Genomic DNA, 24,457 nt, shown 5'->3' with positions numbered 1-24,457 from the left:
GTGATGGACTTTACAACTTTACAACACTTCCCATGGCATGTAATATCTTACTTGTGAAATATCATGTTTAAAAGATTCACATCATAATGCAATGGATTTTATTAGGTCAAGTGTTCTACTTTTTATAAATTCTGTATATTGACTTGCATCACTTCCTGTCAGAGAGACTTGAATAATCTCTAAATCTATGTCATATATTTGTCCCATGCATAACAAATCTCTCTGTCGTGAAAAAGTCCAAACAAGTGGAATGAAAATAACACAGTCTTTGATTGAGCAGGATGTTGTGCTGAACCCATTGGGAATAGGGTTAACTTTCCCTATGTGTACACATGGCAAAAAAACATCAAATATGATATTAGAATTAGTTCAAGGGTGAAAAATACAGAATTTTTGTGTGTTACAGGTGTTTTTTATACATTGCAATATAGATATACATATGATTTTTTTGCTGAATATATAGTGAGAGTCAATCAAGGTCACAATTACAACATCCAATTCTGATTCAGAAGTGGCAGATAACTACAATTTGGGAATTACATCTGATGTGTTTAACACATTGAAAAAAAGACAACACCATTTTTTTCCTGAAGTATAGTTTAAAAGTTGTGAAAACACACCAAATATGACATCTTTGCAAAAATTAGGTTGTTTGGATGAACACTGAAATTGAGTGTAGTATGCCTGTGGAAATGTTGAAGTGCTGTACCATTACTGTACTATACATGTTGTGCATTTTGATTGTCATCTCAGATGGGCAGGATGAAACTGTTCCTGACCAATGTATTTCTAACAGATGACTAATTCTTATAAACTATGATGCATTTGCCAAGTTCATTACTGTAAATATTATTATCATATTCCTTTATATAATATTAAAACTTTCTGTTGAAATGATATTTTCATTTGCATATAGGAGACATATTACATGTATGTTGTTAAACTTCTCCACATACCGGTACATAATTTACAGTGAACATGTTGTAAACCTAGAAACAATTGTAACATTTTCCTGTTTTCAACTACAAAATGTAGAATGATGTAGTTCCTAGAGATTAATTTTGGGGCATTGCTAAGTCTGGCACATTGTGTTACTTTATAAAAGACATTTTAGTCACTACTTTTGACTTTTCTTGTTTTTGTCCCTCGATGAAATAAACACAATTTTGTCTCATATGAACATTTCGTGGTTTACACATAAGAACAGAATTAAAGTAGGGAATTTATTTTGAAATATTTATACAATTCACACATTTTATTTAAAAGTGGCCGTACATGTATGGATGACAAGTTGGAATTTATTATGGATTTTTATTCACATATACCAAGTCAATGTTTGTAATTCAATAAATTGCAAAACAGATAGGAAGTGTCTGTAAAGTAATAACAAACATTTTACATGGTTTTTAGAAATATTTTTGATAATTTGCTGAGTTGCAAACAAGGACTTAGTACAAATGTATATTTTGTTTCACATTTGGTTTTTTCAAGTGGAAAAACATAATAAAGTTGTTTTATGAATTAAAAAATCCAAAACAAATCTCAAATTTGTAATCCATATGGTCACTTACCAATCATCTGATTATTTGATGAATAATTTAGTGTAAACTTGATAACTTTGGATAAATTTGTACTTGTTCTTAAGTTATGCTTTCTGACTGAGCTGAATGACTGGTCATATGGTTTTAGTTTGACATTCATATATGTATGTCTGCCTTTGTACTTTAAAAAATGTCAATATCCATTGGCTATTTAGAATTATAATCAGTGGCACCATTTTGAAATGATGTGTAAGGTTTTCTGTTGAATAATACCCATTGGGTATTTTCAGGGTTGTAAGGCATGGATATAGTGTAGGTAGGATACATTGTTGAAGTATTAGCAAGTAGAGAAATAATCATAAATAATACATTGTACTGGTGATATTTATAACTGAGATTGAAATATTGTTATCTACAATAAAATGTGTTTTGAAAGAGAAATGAATTCTTTAGTTAATATGCCGTGAAACTGGAAATTAGAGATGTACAGTACATGTATGTATATTTGAATTACATTCCCAAAGCTGTATTGTGTTTGTTCATAAATGTTCCCATTGAGTGTAAGATTTGTATGTGTGATTCGATATGTATGTTTGATGCACATTTCCCTTGTTCATTTTTATAGGTTCATGGACAACATGGATAGCTTTGTGGCAGAATTAAATGGTTTCTTTGCATTCAGTTCTCTCTGTAACTGTCACAATGACATAACTACTGTCTATCTTGAAATTTTCGCTAAAGTCTTATTTTTTGCATATTTCGCTAGAAAGCAAAAATGCAAAATTAAATAGTGACTAAAATGCCCTCTTGTACTTATAAACAATGTACCAGTCTGGTAATTAGTAAAAAATAATTTGAGAACTAGCTGAAGACTGTAAAATTGCTAAATTTTCTAGTAATGGTAGTGAAAATATCTACAGTATGACTTGAATGTCAGTAATCTTTGATCTCTAGAATATTAGAATTTTGCCTCACTACTTACTATCTTACTGGTATCACTTGAGATTGTGAAATACTATCTGAGATATAACAGTAGCTTAGCAGAATTCTAGTCAAACTTCTAGTCACTGGTAACCCTCATTTAACTGGAATCTATTGCTGTTTTTACAGGTGCAGGTGTGTTGAAGTTTGTTCATCACTATGTGTATGCAGCCCATATTATCTATGCATTGCTGTCAGGTAGACCTGTAGTTGTACTTGGAAGTGCCAAATATGAAAAGTAAGACAGTTACTTTGATTTGAACTTTCTTGTATAACTCCTTGTAAAACCATACCATGAAATATCAGTGATAACTGGACAACAAACCATACCATGAAATATCAGTGATAACTGGACAACAAACCATACCATGAAATATTAGTGATAACTGGACAACATATTCTTCACAGTTCCAAGAATCAAGAGGACAGTAAAATACAGTTTCTTTGAAATAGTAAATTAGAAAGAAATGGGATATTTCAATTCATTTATTATGAACCTTGTTCAAGAAATGATTTGATTATTCAGTGTTATGTCTTTCTCCTGAAACTGGCAGAATTATATGTCCGTAAACTAATGGTAGTGGTATTGTTGTTGTTCCCTGTTCATGGTGGGTCTTCTCAGTTGTTTTACATCAAGTAAACACTACATTGTAATGGTCTTTCTACAATGTTTCACCAGAGGGTTCAGTGGGTACCAATTTCTGTAATTGTCAGTTAATAACCAAGAACAGAGAGTTGTTGGTCATTATTCCAAGTGTCATTTGTGCTAAATGTCAAAGCCTACAGTTCTAGTCTGTCATATATCTAGTGACAAAATAATAGTCTCAATAATTAGATGGTTCTTTTAGATTACATGGCTATTGATGTGATAGGAAGGACTTCCAACTCTCCTGACATATTCCGGTACTTGATTTTTTAAAGTCCCATTTCTGCAATATATTGTGATAGCCTCTGTCTCTCTCTCTCTCCCTCCCTCTCTCCCTCCCACTCAAGCGATTAAGAAAGCAAATGATTTTGTTTAACAAGAGTAAAGACACTGTCAAACAACTACTCTATTGCAAGGCCCTTATGATGTCAAAAGCATTCAAAGGAAAAAAAACTTGTAATACATACATAGACACAAGACAAGTTCATGTATTGTTATTATAAAGTAACTTTACACACATAGCCACAACACAAGTTCAGGTAGTGTACTTTTAATACTTTAAAAATGATAACATTCTGTCACTCAGTGTTATTCATATTGATGAAATTTAAAGTTTGTAGGCCTGTATATATTATCTGTCTTGATGGAATTTAAAGTTTGTAAGCCTATTTGTATATATGTACCTGGGGCCAGCTGACCTCAACTGTCTTACCTGATTTTATCTTCTTAATTACTTTTAGAGAAGTACGGTCTTTGATAACAACTCTCTGGCTGTTTGTTCCAGGACACTCTAGGTAAGTCTTACGTCTGTAGAGCTTACAAGTAAAGTGTGACAGTACATGTCATTATGATTGAAGTACATGTGACAGTCACCAATTTGTTTGCACTTTTTGTGAGGACTGTGTGAGCTTACATGTGACAGTCACCACCAATTTGTTTGCACTTTTTGTGAGGACTGTGTGAGCTTACATGTGACAGTCACCACCAATCTGTTTGCACTTTTTGTGAGGACTGTGTGAGCTTACATGTGACAGTCACCACCAATTTGTTTGCACTTTTTGTGAGGACTGTGTGAGCTTACATGTGACAGTCACCACCAATTTGTTTGCACTTTTTGTGAGGACAGTGTGATGTATACAATTGGATGTATGATAATTTAGGAAATATGTAACTATTTGAAGGTCAGAAAAATAAAAGACATTGATCGTACCGTATCACCGTGACATATATCAAAAACTGTATTGCATATCAAATGGATGATCACTGGGTATGTTACTCTTTCTACATTTCTAAACAGTCATATTTTATTGTCCTACACTAAATTTATGATTTTAGAAAACTTGATTCAATAAATTATGTTCATATGCCCCATGTCATATCTCAGCTTTGTAATGTGGTTGACAGATTGATTCTCTATACATTATACAAGTTATGATGTTTAATGTAAATTGACAGGTGGTGGATTTTTATGACATTGACAAACACGTACATGATTTTGATCAAATTTATTAAAGTTGCAAACCTAGGTGACACCCAACCCACCCATCATGTACCATCATTGAGCCAATTCTAAATGAAATGACCCTAACTATGTCAGAGATAAGGCTTGATACACATGCATAGTCAGACAGATAGACAGACAGACAGACAGACAGACGGACGGATGGACGGACGGACGGACGGATGGATGGATGTAGGGATGCATGGAATTATTATTATTCACTTTATTTTTAGTCAGAATAGTTTTAGCCAAAAGTACAATCTTATTCAAAAGTAAAAGTGTACAACATCAAAAGACATAAGAAATGGTAGGATAAAGTACAATAAGATGTACAAAACAAAAAAAAGAGAATACATTAGACAATGTGAAAGGGAACAGTTACTTTAAAATATAATGTAATAATAATTTATTTCGAGTACCAGCTCATACAGCAGGGTAAATATGGATATCTTCTCAGGAAGTAGTTTAAAAACTCATCTTGTGACCAACCAAGAATAATTTCTCTTTAAAAATGACCACAGTAAGAAAATTATTACATTGGTGTACCTTAAATTCAGATTGAGTTGTTTAAGAAGACAATTTTAATTATTGTTTTTTTTTATGTCTTCCTACAATGTTATCATTCTGAAAGATGTGTACTGAGAAAAATATTTAAAACAGCTAACACTTATGCCACCCAGTTTATCACTGAATTATTAAGTTGTCTTAATTTAGTTTAGAGCCTATAAGCTGGTCCACAAAACAAATTAAATTAAAATAGTGTCAATCCATGTCCTTATGGCTGTAGTGAGAAGTCAGTGTTCGTAGAATATTTCCAGTATTCCCAGAGAGAGTCCAGATTGTTCTTAAAACAGTTAAGTGAATTTGATGTGACAAGCGAAGCAGGCAAACTATTCCATGTGTTGATGATTTTATACCAGTTGGCATCCAGACTAGTTTCCTATAAGAATTGAGAGTAATCTATGGTGTACACATTTGTACAATTGTTATTACTTGTTCCTTTAAATACATCTTTCCTTTTAATATTGACAATATGATGTTTGAGATTCAGAAGGCAAACAGTAGACTTGGCAATTTGAATAGTGAGCATGGCTAATTGAGTCAACTCACCTGCAGACATAGATACTGATTGCGTAGTATTACACAAAGTACAGTATCTCATTTATCAGTCTAATGGTGGCTGTGACTTAACTTGCATATCAAATAACGTATACAAAAATAGTTGGCTCCTGGCAGGGTTTCTTTTAATTTAAACTTGATGATAGTATGAGGATAGTATCGATTAAAACTTTTGTTCTAAACACAAACTTGAAATTGTACCTGAAGTGTGCAGATGGAAATTTCAGCTGTAATTTTCAAATTTGTGTTTGGAACAAAAGTGTACTTCAATACTGTGTAATGTACTAATTACTATGCATGGTTTCAAATCAGTGCAGTGTTAATAGTCAAAGCATTGATTCCAAAACAGCTCTTTTGCAGTGTTAATACATGTAATCATCAAATCCCTGATTGACAATCACTTTAAGTTTGGCCACCTAGTGTGTTACTAATAGTTCACATGTAAAATGAAATAGCATGAAACTAAGTACCTATTACAAGGATGTGATTTCCTTGTATGTTTCACCCCAGTGATCAATTGTGCTTTTCAAAGTAGCTTTATGAGAGCTGTTTTATGGGAAAAAGTGTATTGCCATTAAAGTGTTTAGTGTGTATGATATGCATTTCACAATCTATGTTATTAAAGAAAAAGTGAAACTGACATCTGCGTGAGAAAAGCTCTTAAACATCAAATGTAAGGAAAAACAGAGTTACACTGACATTTGTGTGATAAAACAGTAAAAAACATCAAATATGAGGAAATACAGAATAATACTGACAGCTGATATTGGTCACTGTGTGATAAAAATAGTTAAAACAGTTACACTAACATCTTACTGTGAGCAATTGTGTGATACAAAACAGTTCAAAACATCAAAAGTATTAAGGAAAACATGCAAGAGTTGTTTTTCACCTTGTAAAACTTCTGCCCTGTGGTTAGCTATGGATAGATATACACATTCTCCTCTTTATGGTATCATCTGAGATACACCATAGTTTGTTGTGTAAGTGGAAAAACATACTCTGTCTTGTGAGCATTTCAAAAGTGAAATAACTTGAACTGATTATTTCTGGTTGTGATTCCTTAGACTGCAGTGAGTCTAAAGTTTGATCACACACACACAGACAATATGCAATTCAACAGATTTTGGGATGGAAACATTAAATCACTATTTTTCAGTATTTTTATACATAGCTCAATATCAGATTCAGACTTGTTCACTTTATTTATCATTCATTTATTGTCTAATGACTCAATAACATGGGAAAAAAAATATAGCATACACACTAAGGCTTCATTTATATGGCGAAGGTTTTCAAATAAAAACGTTCATATCATTTTTATTTTTATGCATTTTTATGTGTTACAAGATAGGCTGTAAAGTGTTCTTGACCATCTACACAAAAATGGAATAATTTAAAAATGATGCTGTTGCACATGAGCAAACATAATATACCGTAGTTTAGGTGCAGTGTGTATGTATTACATTAATGGGTAATCCCAGAGGTTAAATTTGTGTGTTTTTGAATAGTAGTGTTTCAGTTGTTTACATGATGCCGTTTTTCAAATCTTTCCAAATTTCGACCATTTACATGAACAGCATTTTTGAATGAAAGATATCATTTTCAAAGTGATCCACTTTCAGCAGCGTTTTCAAATCGTTGCATTTGCATGTGCATTTTTGTCATCTCTGTGTAGAGGTTAGACGTACACAGAGCAAGATAGTTGCTTTTTTAATTTGAAAACAGCATGGTGTTAAAATGGGACCTAGGAGACAGATTTTGAACAAATACATAGAAGGCTAAAAGTTACAAGTCATTGATTTAATCTTCTGATGGCTGGCAGTACGAAGCTCTTGCTGTACTGACACTCGAGGCATTTGGTGTACTGTACTTTCATTTCCAAGATGGAATCATTTCAAAATAGGGGTGGCAGCAACTCTGTATGTGCGTTGCATAATAGTATTGCATAATTGATGAAGTATGACAGAGTTGGAGTAGGCTTTGCAATTATTTTTTCAGCTGTGTGTGTTATTTTCAAGTGTTTGTTTAGGTTTAGAAGAAGAAAATATTAAACAGATGTTACAATAAGTCGTGTGGTTTCACTATACTGCAGTAAAGAAATTCAGCAATTGATTCAATCAATATTGAATGAATGCACTTTGAAACGCATCTATAACCTGTGACATTTCTTTTTAAACAGCTGTTGTACATGTATGTTGAAAGTTTGTTATCGATGCTAAGTTTGGGACACAGTTTCCAAAAATCATGTCACTAATCACATTGCTAATAGGTTTGATAGATTTGTACTGAACCATTGGATTTCATAACCTTTGATGAGATTCTTTTGTAGGTCATAGGTCAGATAAGACAACATTACACAATATAACTATTTAAGTAAAGCAGACGAGTATAAAGTTGGCGTCAGATTCAGATTCAGCTAGCATCATATTGAGCGTCAGATTCAGCGTCAGATAGCCTCAGATAGCCTCAGATCCGAAGACACCCGACGGACTCAATCAAAAACTGAAATAATACTGTTGAGACTACAGGGAAAGATTCTGCTTCACAACCTTTTGATGGAAGATGGAATGTCTCTGCTTGCACAATTTTTAAATTTTAAATTCAAATTTTTAAAAATGACAACATATTACATACGTAAGCTTAGCTTTTACTCCCGGCTTTTACTGACACCATGTAAATTATTGGCAAAATGTATCAACCAACGAACATACAGTGGCCGAACTTGGGGCTATCAATGTCTCGGTTGCAAGTATTTCAACTCTATTTCACATATTTTTCCCAAATAAAAATTGTGCAAGCAGAGACATTCCAACTTCCATCAAAAGGCTGTGAAGCGGAATCTTTCCCTGTAGTCTCAACAGTATTATTTCTGGTATGATTGAGTCGTGGGGTGTCTTCGGATCTGAGGCTATCTGAGGCTATCTGACGCTGAATCTGACACTCAATATGATGCTAGCTGAATCTGAATCTGAATCTGATGCCAACTTTATACTCGTTTAAAGCAGTCCTTCATTCAATAGATCTTGATACATATGACACAAATATTTGCACATGAAAAGAGTGCAACATGGAGAAACAAATTTACCACTAATCACAAAATATGACTGATATGAAATCTAGTTCCATAGAGAGTCTCTAGAAATAGCATGATTTATTGTTTTTCATTCCAGTACCATAAAGATAACCATCCATGTTTTATGTTCAGAGATAAATTGATCCCATAGATATTTTTTCCATTCTAGATATGCTTGAAAAGTCTAATGGATGACAAGTGTGACCCAATATCACACGTTATTGATCTGCAGGTTGAATTCTACATTTGTATTTAACATGTTTGTCATGATTTAGAGGTTTTAAAATGTCATCTTCATCTGATAACATATTTGATTTATGATGTGAAACAAATCATCGCACACCTGCAAGTGTTGAATACTAAGTACATACACTAGCCAGGGACCATTTTTAGTGTATGTAAGACATCTTATACCATGCATGAGCCAAATTGAACCAAAAATATGGAATATATACTCTGGTCGTTCTACGTCACGACAACATATGTCTATATCACGACAACATGTGACTACATCACTGTTTCTGCTAAGTTCATAATATGAGTCAAAATGTTCAAAATTGCCATGACATTCCCTGATTTTTCTTTGATATTACTGACGCTGGTATAATTATATCATTCTCCAATATTGTTCTTCATTCAGTTGGAAAATACTTGTGACCTAAGGGTTGTCACTACACATCTAGCAACTTGTAGTGACAAAGGCCCCTTAGGTTACTCGTATTTCCCTTGGCTGAACGAAGAAAAATATTGGGAAATAACATCTAATTAGTTCCTCTGTAAGTCTGGCAATATGTATACAATTGTATAGAATACCAGCCTTAAAATTAGCTTGTCTACTGGCTGATTCTTTGACTCGCTACACTCATTCTACATCGACATAACAGATATGGCCTTTGGGAATATGCCTTAATTATCAAAGTAACGGGTACCATTACAGGTGTGATGTTGAGAGAGTGTAGTAGAATCACACATTCAGCCAGTAGACAGGCTACCTTGATGTGCATGTGTATATTTTAATTGGATAAAATGACTTTTAAAATAAACTTTGTGCTGTGTATCCGTGTTTAAAATTGTAGACTTTATCACCAAAGGCATTATTGGTACTTTATTTTTAAACCCAGTAGATGAGAAAGCAAGCCTGACAGACAACACTCATTTATTATTGGGTTCATACCATAGATATTTGGCATACGACCATTTTTCAGGGGGTTAGCTGTAGTGTGAATTAATTAGTTGGTAAAACTCTAGTCAGAGATTTTGTCCCATCAGTGCAATAAGGTCATATCTGCTATTATATTGTTTAGCTGATACAACCTAATAGCACTGATGAAATGATCTGTTGATGTGTACTGGAGATTTTGTACGTTACTGCACTAGTAACCTGTGTATCTCCTTCACAATTAGTGTTATGTTATCAAATGTTATGCTGCCATAGGTTACTAATATAACACTTTTGACCATATTTTCACAATATTTAATTTAAGATAACATTATGGATAGATTGTGATAGTAGATATTATGATACTTCAACAGTCAATGGCATGAATGATAACATTATTAATATCTGCTATGGCATTGAGCCATTATATTTGATGTGACAGGCAAGTGTTTTAATACCCTGACCTAATATTGATAATTTGATAAGATGGTTGTAGGATTGCTTATTCAGTCAGCTTGCAAATTAAGACTGTGGGTTTTTGAAAATTTGATGATACCCAAAATTCTATTAAAATGACTTGTTTGTATAATATATATATTTTTTAAATCTCTACCAGTTTCTCATTTTTAACCAAGTTATTCAACATTTCTTGTACCCATGATTTAAACAAGTACTATGTTGTTGCAACTCATAGAAAGGTATAATATGACTTTTTGTATATAAAATCCATTAACTCTAATGAAGAAAGTGTATGAAACCTTTCAGGTGTAATAACCTAACCGTTATTACATATTTATCAGCGATTACTTGCACCATTGCACACATACGGTATATTAGTGGTACTTGCACTGCAATGCAATGCTGAAACATTATTACAAACTTGATTGCAAATGGTATGCAAATGAGGGTACAGTTGTTCATTGTACATAAAAGCTTGTGATCACACAGTATGATTTTTATGGAAATCTGCTGTTATGGATAAACATAGTAACAAAACCCCATTTCGTGTGAGTTCCAGTGTGGGTACCTGTTGATATTTTCACTCATGCTTGCAGTGTTTTCTTCTGCACTTTCACTCACTATGCTCTAGAAAGTATGACCACAGAGAACACTGCAAGCATTTGCTCAAATACCCTTAGTTAGTATGCTACACTTGCACTCACGTTTCACAGGGTTCTGTCATGTTACATCTTGGAAGTTTTCTAGAAAGGGAAGTTTACATTTCTGAGATGCCTTTTATACCAGGAAATCAAATTAGTCCAAGTGGACTATAATTTACAGAGGTGTTAATTTTGCAACACATTTTTTTTTTATTATGTCATTTAATGTAATAAATTATTTTATAGCCTTGCCTTACATCTTACTAGGATTTGATAATCAGTTACTATGGTTACCAAATTTTATCAATTAGCTAGATTTACACTCTTAATGCATTTCACACCATTCGACCAGATATATAACATTGATTAAGTAGATGCATTGTAGATTAGAGTTGGACCATTGGTTGTGTCCTTGAGTTTTGTTTATGATGTTGACAAGACTAGATGAGAATAATCATAGCTAAATGAAAACATGTGAGTGTTAAATAATATTAATACTAATATATAGTTTATATGTAAATTGTTAGACTATTAATCCAAATTCATATCCATATTCATATTCAGTACATATTTAGCAATTTGCTATTATGGTCAACACTGTAAAGCACCATCATAGTACATGTATTCCATACTGCTTAAAGTAGAAGGAAACTGGATTACCCAGGGAACACCTGCATTGTTCATTAGGGTCAGACTAATCATCACCCAGGTGACTCCTTAAATACTGACCAGTGGTTGATTTAATCAAACCATGCAGTCAGCCTTGACAGGATTGAACCCAATCTGATTGAAATCTGAAGTACGAAGTAGGAATAGACAGGATTGCTTTATTTACCTCTGCATGTGTTCCTTCCAATTTTGTCATTTGTTTTCGATTTTGTTGTTGTCTGGGAGTTAGCATCCCTTCTCACATCTGACCCTGTACCATGACAGTTATCAGTAAATCTTGCGCTTTCAGTGTAAATGAATCAACAAACTTTATTCATGACTATGGGGGCCTACCATGAGCATACACATAAAGTGCAGCTCACATAAAACATCACCTGAGTGTGCACATCACAAAAAGATCATTCTTGCACAATTGGGGTGCTAACTATGCATTGATGCACTGTTGTTGTTGCATCATCAAAGCATCTGCATGGAACAATGCTTGCATCTCTGACATAAAATAAACAGCACTTTATGCTCACATGCTTTGTGACTTAGTAATAATCATGTACTCTGCTATCTAGATGCGAATAGAGGCAATGTTTATAATGAGGTACTGATGCATTGTTAACTTGATGCACCATTAATGAGATTCTCTGTGGACACCTCAAAGGTGCAAATTGAATGCTGTTTACATACACTAATCCCCGAGAGCATTGTTCATGAACTTATCCAGCATGATGCTTTAAAGATGCAAGCATAGTTCTTGCACAATATCCCATTATGCTTGATCTGTACTGTATGTAACATGTGTATCCCCAAAGTAGATGAAGTCAGTGAAGTATAATAAATTAGTTACCAACTGTTTCTGTTTGTGAATCGGGTCTTAGCCATCGTTTGAGAGCAAGTGCACAGCTAGTCAAGTATTCAATATATCGATGGTCCCTGTATTTCATCATATTAATCAAACATCCAATGTGACTCAATTAACTGAATCACTATGTAGGTTGTATGTTTGATTAGGACTAACGTTAGTGTGAAGTTACAGCATACCAATCCTGTGATTACACAATATGTACATGTATGTATGATACTAAGCCATAGGAAATTCAGGAATATTTTGATGAAAACGTATATACGTTTATCAGTTTTTAATTTGTATGGGTTTACAGACTGAGATCATGACCAGTGAATACTTGCTTGCAGTAAAGTATGTATATAGAATGTAGTGGAAGGGTTATTATTTGTCTTATAGGTATGTTTATAAAATTGCATTCCTGTAGGGTCACACAAGAGAGAACATCTATAATTTTGTTTTTAAATTCATTTTACATTGCAATGAATCAGGTATGAGATATTGTCTGAATACTAATGCTTAGTTAATATCCAGGCTCTAATACCAGACAGAAAGTCACAGAAAGTCCAAATGCTGAGGTTACAAACAAAACAGTGAATAACTATTTCTATCTGGTACTTTTAAAGTCTGAAAGTGTCCAGAAGGCAAGCTGGCATCCTTTTATGTTTTTGAGGAAGTTCATCAAATAAAGGTGATGTTTTTCAATTTATTTAATACATCTCTATATAAATCCAGTAATTTCCCAAGAGATTGACTTTCATTTGTAATCCTATAAATGTTTCACTTGTTGCGTTAGGTAAGCCTTAAAGTAGAAAAGAAGCTCATAAAATTGTTATTTACAGTTTTGGCAAGTGAAAACCCACAGTTAATGTTGCATAGTAAAGCTTATAATCAGCTGAGCTGAGAACATAAATCCACAATTTATAGGCCTTCAGCAATAATTGAAACCCCATCACAGAAGTAATTGAAATTTGAACTTCTTCCATTATGGACATCTACAATTCTCTTCACCGTCTTGGTTTATTTTCCCTGATTTCTATTTAAGACCAGGTGAAACAGATTGAAGACATATGGAGATTGATATAACTTTGCCTGTTATGGTTAGATGATAGGCAGAACAAATATTCAAATTCATCTGCAAGGAATATTTTCTCTTTATTTTGTAGGAAATGTATGCATACTAATAAGCATAATTTGCATATTGATAAATTAAGTTTGACAGTATGAAGCAGCTGACTTTAGAGAGAGACTCTTCAGTGTCTGATTGCAGTAACTTTTAAACACCTGTTATGGTTAAATAATTAATAATTTCTATAGGCAGAACAAGTATGCAAATTTCACTACAATAAACGTTTGCTCTTAATATTTTCGAAAATATGTGATTAATAATATAATATTAATAAGCTTAATTTGCATATTGATGTATGTTTTATCACTGTGAGCAGAAGAAGGGTGAGGACTGAAGTAACTTCTACGTACTTAAATACCTGTTTGACCAAACAGTTTTCAAATCTCAGTACCCGGTATATTATATTTGTATGTGTGTCCAGTTGTATTTAGCAACATATTCAGTCCATTGCTGACTTTTTGTAAACTTTAACTTGGCATGTTCAGTTTGATGTTTGTTCAGTATATGCTTATATGCAGCTTGCTAATAAAAAAATAGTGTTGTAAATGAAACAAACTCTACGTGCTATTGTTCTGAGCTTGTAAAAATGCTTTATTTGACAATTTTTCTCTGTCTTTATAAGAATGGAGACAACATGAAATCATTCAACATAAGCAAAAGCATTGATATCAGAAAATCACCAAAAAAATAACTACAAAAAGGTGATCCACATTGTTAAGTGATTTTATGTAGGCAGAGCAAACATGCAATGTCAGCTGTAGTGAATATTTTCTCCTATTTCTTTGGTACAACTGTGCACAAAAATGAGCATAAGTTGTAAATGGTTTTTGATAAAAAGCAAACATAGGGTGAGATTTGAAGTAATCTTACTTTAATACTTATAAAATGTTCCCGTAGGCAGTACAGATATGCACTATCACCCACACAGGTGATATTTTTGTTTGCTTGAAGTTTGTACATACAAATAAACTCAATTGCAAGAGTTTTACCATGTTCCTTTACAATGTACCTTACAAGACTAGTGTTAGTTTAATAATAATAATACATAATAATAAATTCTTATCAGCGCATTACACAACAGCCTCAACAGAACTATAAAAAAAATAAGTATCATAAAGGGTTAAACAGTAAAAATGTCCGACGTAAAACAGAGAGACCTTAAAAACTGTTAAAACCTAATATCCAAGGTAAAAAACACAGAAGGACCTTAAAAACGTTTGAAAAGCTATCACAATATCAAGTAAAATGTATGTCACAAGAATTTATTTGCAAAAAACAACAACTTGAAATTCATTAAAAATCGAATCTTATTGATTACTGTTAAAAGTACAACATGTCCTAAATGTTTGTAAACAAATGAAAAGGCATGTCAGTTGATTTGGGCAAAGCATTTGGAAGCTACATGTATATCTGATAAGAATATGGGATTTATTAATATTTATGTACATAAAGAGGCATATTTGTATGTATCTGAATAATTTGAGTTGAGTAATTTATGTTGAGCATTCCTGAGGCACCATGGATTAATGCTTCACCAAACAAACCCATCTTATTAAAATGCTTCACCAAACAACCCCATCTTATTAAAATCTAAAGTTAGATTTCCATCACAGTATTATTTTCTTTGTGTATTGTCATTTGTTTCTGATTTTGTTGCTCTGTTAGTTGATTTCAAGTCAATTATTCAGCCAAAATGACTTGACATATATCCATAATTCATGAATAATTCAAAATCCATGAAATATTGAAATTACAAAACTTGCTCTTGTTAGTTTGGTTTCAAGTGATGGTTGTTGGATTGCTAAATTAGGTGAATGCTCTAAGCTATCTCTTAAATAATATAACACTATATGTTGGAACTGAAGACAGATTTGATAGATTTATATGGAAACTCTCATGTAATATCACAGTGTCTGTAACAGATATTGATTTATTGATTTCACCAGGAAATTAAAAAAACAACATACATAACAAATAAATTATCAAAATATATAAATTGAATTAAGTCAAAGAATATTCAATCAAATACATCAGTAATTCCATGGACCTGGTGGGGGTTGTAGAAATAGTTCTACAGAACTAGTCTAGCCCACAACCCTTACAGAATGAGTTAAGTTGAAAATACTGGGTGAAACTCGGGTAGCGGAAAAATAAACAAAATGTGATAAGAATAATTGTCAAAATATTGCTTTGCATGAATGAAGAAAAAGGATTTACAACAACAACAACAACAACAACAACAACAACATCAACAACAACAACAACAACAAAAACAGCAAGATAAACACACATACACACATACATACATACATACATACATACATACACACATACGTACATACACACACATTTGCACACATGCATCGCATATACGAAAGATACGTACACACACCCATTGTATATTTTCACCATTTAATTGGACTGTGAACTGGTTCTACTTATAAAGAAAAGTACAGTCAATGACTTAGGAGTTGAATAATGATATTTATTTCACTCACTGTAGATGATATATCTCTGTGTATGTATAGAGTACCTAAGAAATGTGGGCTTTAGGCAATACTGTCAGATTAATGGAAAGGGATTCATTTGACCATAGATGAAGAAATAACTCGTTGTTTTTTTGTAATAAGAGAACACATTTTTTATTCTACAGTAAAGGAGTTTGATCTTTGTAATCAAACTCAAGGGTTGTATTTTGACATCATCCATACTTCAATTTCACATTAGGATTTCTTTTGGCTGTTTCATGATGTTTGTGTTTGCAACCCGTCTATTTATCTATTGTATGGTGTCTCTCAAAAATGTTCATGTTTGCAACCTGACTACATGTTGTTTTTTTTCCACTGGACATAAAAGGAAGTCAAGTGAATTAGGTATTGTATTGCCAATAAAACATGCTAAAATACAAGCAAGAGCTTAGATTTGCATTAAACAGATATGTTTTGTTTTTTTCTATTTACAGCCGATACCATGTTGTAGTCCCATGGCACACACTTCCATTGACGTTGGCGGACCTCGGCAAAATGAAGTTGGTTGGGTTATGTAAAGGAAGATCACCCAGATCACCAAATGTACTGCCAAGCTCTGTCAGGAGATATGTCACTGTATTAGACTATGATAAGAATACATTATGTACACCCCCCTATAAGGTAAAAATGACATTCTCAAAATCAGGTCTGATTTGCATATGCTGACACTTGACCTCCACAAATCCAGTTCTCATATTTGGGTAGTGGTCTCATGATAATGGTCATGAAAATGAAAATGAAAATTTACCCTGCCATGCTGCCCTCAGATAGACATACATACAACGGAAGCACCCACTTGGCGTTTGTCATGAGACCATAACCCATATTTAGTTAAACTGACATGGGCACTTTCACACTTTTTATATGTTTCTTATGCTTAGCAAGAACTTTAAAAAGAACTTCATGCAGTGATTTATTTTCTAATACTTCTCTGTTTGAGTTAGTTCAGGCTGGAGGTAATATATTTCATATCCTGAAAGTCCTTCTGTTAGACTCTCTACAGAGCGTCACTAGCAGAAAGAACTGCTTTGTATGTATCGATAGCTACCACATAATTGTATAGTCTATACTTGAATATCATGTTACTGTGATCGCTCCCGACTCGGGGCTTTGCAATAACACAGAGCATCAAAGTAACATGTCAACAAATGGTTATCCATGTGTGGTCAATGAGGGTGCATAGTACAAGGATATTCAAGTAAAATTATGCTGTGGATGTCGGTACATAAAAAAACTGCCCTTTTAGCAATGCGAAGCTCTGAGGACTGTGAGAGAGTCTATCCTTCTGTATAATATATACCAAGAATCTAGGGAGTCAATTAAAAAACAAATAAATTTAATAGTCTAGGGAGTCATTTCAAGTGTTCTTTCTTGAAACTGAATCACATCATGATGGTCACTTGTCTGGAATGATGGTACATTCAGCACATATGACAAAGTAGTTATTTTTTGCTCAGACTAATGATGTATTGCATTCGCCACTGTATGATAGCGACAGTGTAAAATTAGATTTAAGATGAATACGGTGACCCCATTTATAGGTCAAGACATTGGAACTTGTTTAGTAAACTATGAATTGATGTGTCAGAGGTCATACAGTCTTGACATTTAGTAACACTTTTCAATTTACTACTTGTAATTGTGTGCTGTCATAGCCATCGGAAACGAGACAACATCGAGTCATGATTTATTAGCCCTGAGACTTGTCTTGGTGTTACTATCTCCAGAAACTCTCTGGTGTGCAGAGCTTCTTGAGATAGAATACCGAGACAAGTCTCTGGGCTATAATATATTTGATAGACATTACAAGTGAAAACTGAAGACATTTTACTTTCTCTTTAAACGTTCATGACTTACAGACAACAGGTCACATTTCACTACGAAGCTGATCACAGGTCAACAGTGATTACTTGTGTGTTTCTCCTTAAGTAAAATGAGATTTGCCCTTAACAGAAAAGGTCATAATCCATAAAATGCCGGTAGTAGTAGTACTTGTTTTGATCTTTGAGTACCATGACTTATTTTTGTCTTCACTGCTCATCTCAAGCAGAGTGATCCATTGGACTCTCATTGAGAGTCAAAATATTAAGTAAACAAGGTTTCTATCTGTCTGTCTGTCTGTCTGTCTGTCTGTCTGTCTGTCTGTCTATCTGTCTGTCTCTCATCCATCCATCCATCTATCATTCATCCATCCGTCCGTCTGCCCGCCCGTCTGTCTGTCTGTCTGTCTGTCTGTCTGTCTGTCTGTCTGTCTGTCTATCTATCTATCTATCTATCTATCTATCTATCTATCTATCTATCTATCTATCTATCTATCTATCTATCTATCTATCTATCTATCCATCCATCTACATATCCATCCATATCTGTCTATCTATCTTTCTGTCATTTACAGACACCTATGATTTACTAAGTTATTTTGCGTTTTTTGCATGATCAACATTTCAGTAATTTTATCTTCCTTTTTACAATTACAGGGATTTTACATCAATACCATTGTTAGTAGAAAGAAACAGTTTAAAACTGACCAAGTGTTCCTAGCATATATACACAGTATATTATTAGAGCTGGCCTCTAAAGCATACCTGTACTATCATTCGTTTTGTTTGAATTCAACCAGTATTAAATCATCTGAAAGGTAAGCAGTGTGTCTATTTATCTATGTCAGACCACAATACCTCGTTTTACTCATTGAAGACCTCACTTACTATGTCTGATCACTTCTCACGTGGAAATAATGGATTATAATTCTGATATGTTTACATAAGTTCATAACATATGAATACATTCTATCTGTATGTTTATTTATCCGTCCGTCTGTCTGTCTGTCTGTCTGTCTGTCTGTATTCATTTAGGCTATGCCATTTTATTCCATATTGTGAATATTTGTATTCTTTTTCTTCACAAGTTCAAGAAGTCCTACAAAAAATCTGAAACCAAGCATGTCTGGATATCTGAGTAAATTGGGTCTTGTGGATAGCGATGCTAAAATAGTGGAGGTAAGGAGATCGTTGATCATGTGACTGGCATGTGATTGTCACAGAGGTGCGGAATAGATGAGAAGCACTTATTGCATTGATTTGATAATGAAAAGTGCACTGTGTGGATAAAAAGTTTACCTTGTCAAACACTACTTTATCCATTAATACAAAACAACTAGACTTTTTAACAGCACACAATATATGGCAGACAAATTCACTGGTTAAATGCAATTTGAATTGCTCTTAATTGTTGAGGGAGAGAGGTTGTCCATGTCACATGAAAGCAAGATTGCTTCCATAATGGAGGGCATGTATACCATGCTATGAGATTATTTGATAAAATGGGAACTATCAATACAAGAAATTGAAGAATAATGGCTAATTATTAAGAATACTTTGTATCTCTATCTGTCAACTTTGTGTATAAGTCAAAGGCTGTTTAGGCTCACCAGGTCTGTTTGCATTTACTCTGTCACCTTTATCAGGCAGTGTTGACACTGAATTGTTTCAAAATAAGTTTTGTGTGTGATTTTATGTATGTACACTTTGTACACTGACTTTGGTGGATATTCCAAAACAGGGTTCTTAGGTAAACAAACTGCCACTTTTCAGGGACTCATTTGCAATACACTCTCTGTAGTCTTCATATGAGAGGTTCTCTCAGTATTTTTGCTAAAGGCAGTAAGTAGGTAAAACATTTCTGACTTTCCCAGTCACATTACCCATAAGCTTTAGTCATAGTAAAATGTGATCTTTCCCAGAAAACAAATTTGTAAAATCATAAGGCCAAATCCACAGCCATGGAGCACCTTTAATGTTTACTGCAACTAAAGTTCAATCTATGTAAGTTTTACCTGACTTTCATTTTCTGTTACCATGGTTCCCCAACTGCAGGAAAACACTGTCACACAATATTAAATGGACACAATTGATGGGTCTTTATATCACAGTATAGACTAGTACATAAGAGATATATTTCATGTTGATCAATGTTTCTTCTGAGAGACAAATATTTCATTGAATGTCAGATAAAATGTGACATAAATTGTTGTGGAAATGTCTCTAGATGACTTTAATTGGTACTTTGTCAAGTGTATTATATTTAGACTATAATTACTCACATCATTGATCAAATACCTGAATCAAAAGCAATACCCCAGAGTAATGTAGCAGATTTGTATAATACATACTATATATATTTATATATTTTTAGACTTCCTTTCATGAAACATGCATTCAATTTTTCTGTGATAATAATTCCGTATATGAAATATTGGCATTTAATTGTACTATAATGATAAGTGTCAATTTTAGTAAAAAATTTTAGACAATGTTATTTCTTTCAATTTATTCATCTGCCTTAAAATGAAATGATAGATCTTTTTAACAACATCTTTTTAAACATGACATTGATATTATATTGTTCACTTCCACTAAAAGCTGTGTGGCTTCTGTTTTTCCTCTTTACTAGACTTACGTTCCATATTATAACTATATTTCTATCGATGTTTTAATTTAAAAATAAGCATGTGTTTATCTGGCTTCTGTTTAGGGCTGAAAGCTAAAAAAAATATCATGGTCTTCATATTGTTTTTTCCATTTTCTAATAGACTTGCGTTCCATATTATAACTATATTTCTATTGATGTTTTAATTTTAAAAATAAGCATGTGTTTATCTGGCTTCTGTTTAGGGCTGAAAGCTAAAAAAAATGGAAAGGTCTTCATATTGTTTTTTTCCGTTTTCTACCACCAGTATGACCTAAAATAGATAGTATAAAAGAACGTCAAAATTAATTTATCAAGAAGATGATATCTTTTAAGGTTTCTTCCTTTCAATGTAAATAGAAAGGTTGCTAGTATTGCCTTCACTATCACAATAAAAATAGTATAATTTGAAAAAGCAAAGAAGTATTAAAGGTTGACAAAATGTATGAATTTAAAAAAATCCCTTCTGGAAGGACAAAACAGCAAGATTGTTATGCCATCATGTATTGTCTGTTCATGAAATTGCCATTCATTGAAATGTGAAGGAAGGTAGACTGTGCCCTCTCTTGGTAGAAAATGAAAATGATTAACAGGGATCATTATGTTTTATATGTAGTTCTATAATGATGCTATATGAAGAAAACAGACAGTGTACATGTATACAAATTGATAATAATGATGGTAATGAATACAGAGTTTTTTTTATTACAGTACTTTGTGGAACTAATCAAACAACAACAGGTAGATGATTTCATAGCCAGGGTTAAAGGATACTGTAGTCATGATCAACTGCCATCTCCAACTATCAGAATAGACTACAAGCAATCTCAAGAATACAGAGTCTGACCAATCAATGTCTTTGTTTAAGTGTCATGTGGTGGTCAGGTGATTATTTACAATAAAAGATGCATCTGACCAATCAGTGTCTTTGTTTGAGAGTCATTTGGTGATCAGGTGATTATTTACCACCAACCAGTTGCACTCTTACTTGTTGACTGCTGCAATCAACTTCTTGCCTTTTATCATGTGATTGGTCATGTGCATTTTTGTTTGCATTCAGATGCCTTCAAATGATTATTTTACTAGCACTTTTTTAATTGTGCTTTTTGAGGATTTTGCATTCATGTTGCCAAATCACTTAATAGTTTAATTGATTTTTCAATGAACAATTTATACTAATACCATATAAGTAATGTTGATATTGTTATGAAGATTTACAAAATATGAAATGTTTTAATGATTAATATGTCTTTCATGAAATTGTTTTCTCTTTATACAAATTATTTTCTTGAACTGTCTTTACATGTTCATAGTCAGCCATTTTGTGTACACATTTATTGCTGATCTATACAGGTTTATAAAAGTACACATTGACATGTGTCCTTTGGATCCGGTGTTCAACCATCTTACATGTGTAAGTTCATAGCTGTTGGTATTTGTTAATTTACACTCACTTAATTTATAGATTCATTATCTTACTCACATAATCAAGTGGCCATATGGATGAGGATTGGGTATTCATTTTGGATTTTTAATTAATAAAATTTTTTATCATGGCTTCCCATGTGAAAAATCAATGTAATCTGCTGAGCAGTGTCAACTTCCAAATTACCTTCTCGGCAAAGATTATCTAACAGTTTTCTGGAGTGTCCACTGTTCAAATTTTGAAGACCTTGATTAATCTCTAGTTACTGTAACCGTAAGCTTCACTTCATGAAATAAAAGTCTTACAAAGTGTTGCCCCTAATTTGATCAAGAAAATACCTACTTATTCTTTGTTCTACTAAAGATGAAATTGTCACCATAAAATTGTCTCATTTCTACAGAGTCTTAGGCATAATACATAAATAATTGGATGACAGAGTTTATTTTATGTTATCTAAAATATTAAGGAAACTACTATCATGCCAAGGACTGTGCCAGTAATGCAAGAAGATTTTAATATTGAGTGCATGAACCGACAATACTATTATATTAGATTAGATTAGTTAAATTGAGGTGTTATGTCAATTTTATCACCAGAGTAAGAATATACTAGTAATAAAATCAGCTCGTGCACTGGAAGATGATTCCAGGCATCAATGGAAGACATTTTAATGGTGTCATGGTGTGTGAAAATTAATTATGCATGCAAGCAAAAACAGTACCACAGATTTAAACTGAATGCCTTCCATAAGGTGTAAGAAATATTGTGTGGTTCTGGTTACCCGACCCCACCTAGGTTTTCACTGCTGACCATAGAGGTTTTTTTTACGTAATCTAGAAAAATGATAAAATCGTGAAAATTGTGAAGTCTCATGAGAAATAGGGATATTTAATGGCGGTCATGACACCATTGCTGTCAGATTGGACCTAAACTATACCATGCCAGTAGAAGTGCTCTATTATGGTGCTGACATTGGATGAAACGACATTTGTGTTTTTTAAGGCCAGTAAGCTGGTAAATGTTACCGTTCTTCTGTGATCAGTTCACCAGAGTTCCCCATGTGTACCTGTCGCCATGATCAAAGTGAAATGACGGAAAACATATCAAATGCTTTGAAAATGGTGTTTTAACTAATAAAGAAGGCAAGTTAGCTTCGTAAAATGTCTTCAATATGATGGTAAATTTATGTGGAAAAACAATGTGGAGTCCAATTGTATGCTTTGCTTTCCATGGTAATGAGAGTTGATTGTTTTTATTTTGATACATAAAATGTACGTCCTGTCGCAATCACCGTAAAAAGACGCAGCACTAATGTTGCAACTTTTGTTCCCATTGGAAAATTACTGCATTATGCCAAACACAGCACAGTACAGTCAACACGTCACACTCCCACATCAAAAAAACTCACATTGTAAGACATGTCTAGCCATAGTTCTCTTTACCATGAGATTCACAAAAAATAAAACAAAACAAAAATAGTCAGAGACAATACTGAATAATAATCTTTGATCCGAGTCCCATTCAAGTTGGCATTAGAGTTCATGTGCTGAAATTGGAAGTCGTCTATTACATTTGATGATTTAACTTATGGCTGCACCTTTCAAGAAACAATGAAATTTGTGCAAAATGACACAGATAAAACTCAGCTGTACTAGGATACGACCCTGTATGACAATCCCACCACCACCACCAAATTTTTTAAACTGAAAAATTCTTTATTTGGTTCTTTCAACTGCATGTAATACACTCTCTTACAATACATTACATGGTTGTTTGTATATCATATGACAATCAGGTCATGTGCCCTTCCTTATGTTTGAAGCACATGTATGTGCCAAATTATATGAATTTGAAGTGCGCATTCCTAAGTTATAACCAAATTACTGAAAAATCATTAGTTCTGCAAATGAGTCATTAAAGCTACAAGCTACATTATCAAACTTTACATGGCACATGCACTTTGTTATCAATGTATGTATCAAATTATATTGAACTTGAAGAATGCATTCTTAAGATATACCCTAATTACTGAAAACCATTAATTATGTAAAGAGCCCATTAATATTCATAATATTTATGTACTCAAACCTAATCAGTTCTTGCCATTACCCTACTGAACACATGAACCGAATTTCGTTTGAATTGAGCCAACCGTTTTTGAGAAAATGGTGATACAGACAGACAGACACACACACACACACACACACAGCCTTTTCATCCCCAATATATAACTTTCCTTATGGAAAATACTTAGTTTTGCTCTAATGCAAGTGAAAATTT

At 33.3% G+C, this 24,457-nt stretch overlaps 1 protein-coding gene across 1 annotated transcript in view; it reads left to right on the top strand.

Moving 5' to 3' along the window:
• The window catches only part of LOC144432581 (guanine nucleotide exchange protein smcr8a-like), a 41,143-nt gene extending 16,914 nt beyond the window's left edge, over positions 1-24,229 (top strand). The window contains exons 16-21 of the mRNA XM_078120825.1: positions 2,652-2,760; positions 3,909-3,962; positions 16,719-16,905; positions 18,762-18,922; positions 19,193-19,283; positions 21,463-24,229. Of these exons, the coding sequence (XP_077976951.1) occupies positions 2,652-2,760; positions 3,909-3,962; positions 16,719-16,905; positions 18,762-18,922; positions 19,193-19,283; positions 21,463-21,597 (737 nt within the window). The 3' untranslated portion in view covers positions 21,598-24,229. The remainder of the gene's footprint in view (positions 1-2,651; positions 2,761-3,908; positions 3,963-16,718; positions 16,906-18,761; positions 18,923-19,192; positions 19,284-21,462) is intronic.
• The last annotated feature ends 228 nt before the right edge of the window (positions 24,230-24,457 follow it).

The sequence above is a fragment of the Glandiceps talaboti genome, chromosome 3 (genome assembly GCF_964340395.1).
Source record: "Glandiceps talaboti chromosome 3, keGlaTala1.1, whole genome shotgun sequence".
Classification (NCBI taxonomy): domain Eukaryota; kingdom Metazoa; phylum Hemichordata; class Enteropneusta; family Spengelidae; genus Glandiceps; species Glandiceps talaboti.
Note: the sequence above shows the minus strand (reverse complement) of the source record. Positions and strands in the feature narration are given on the sequence as shown.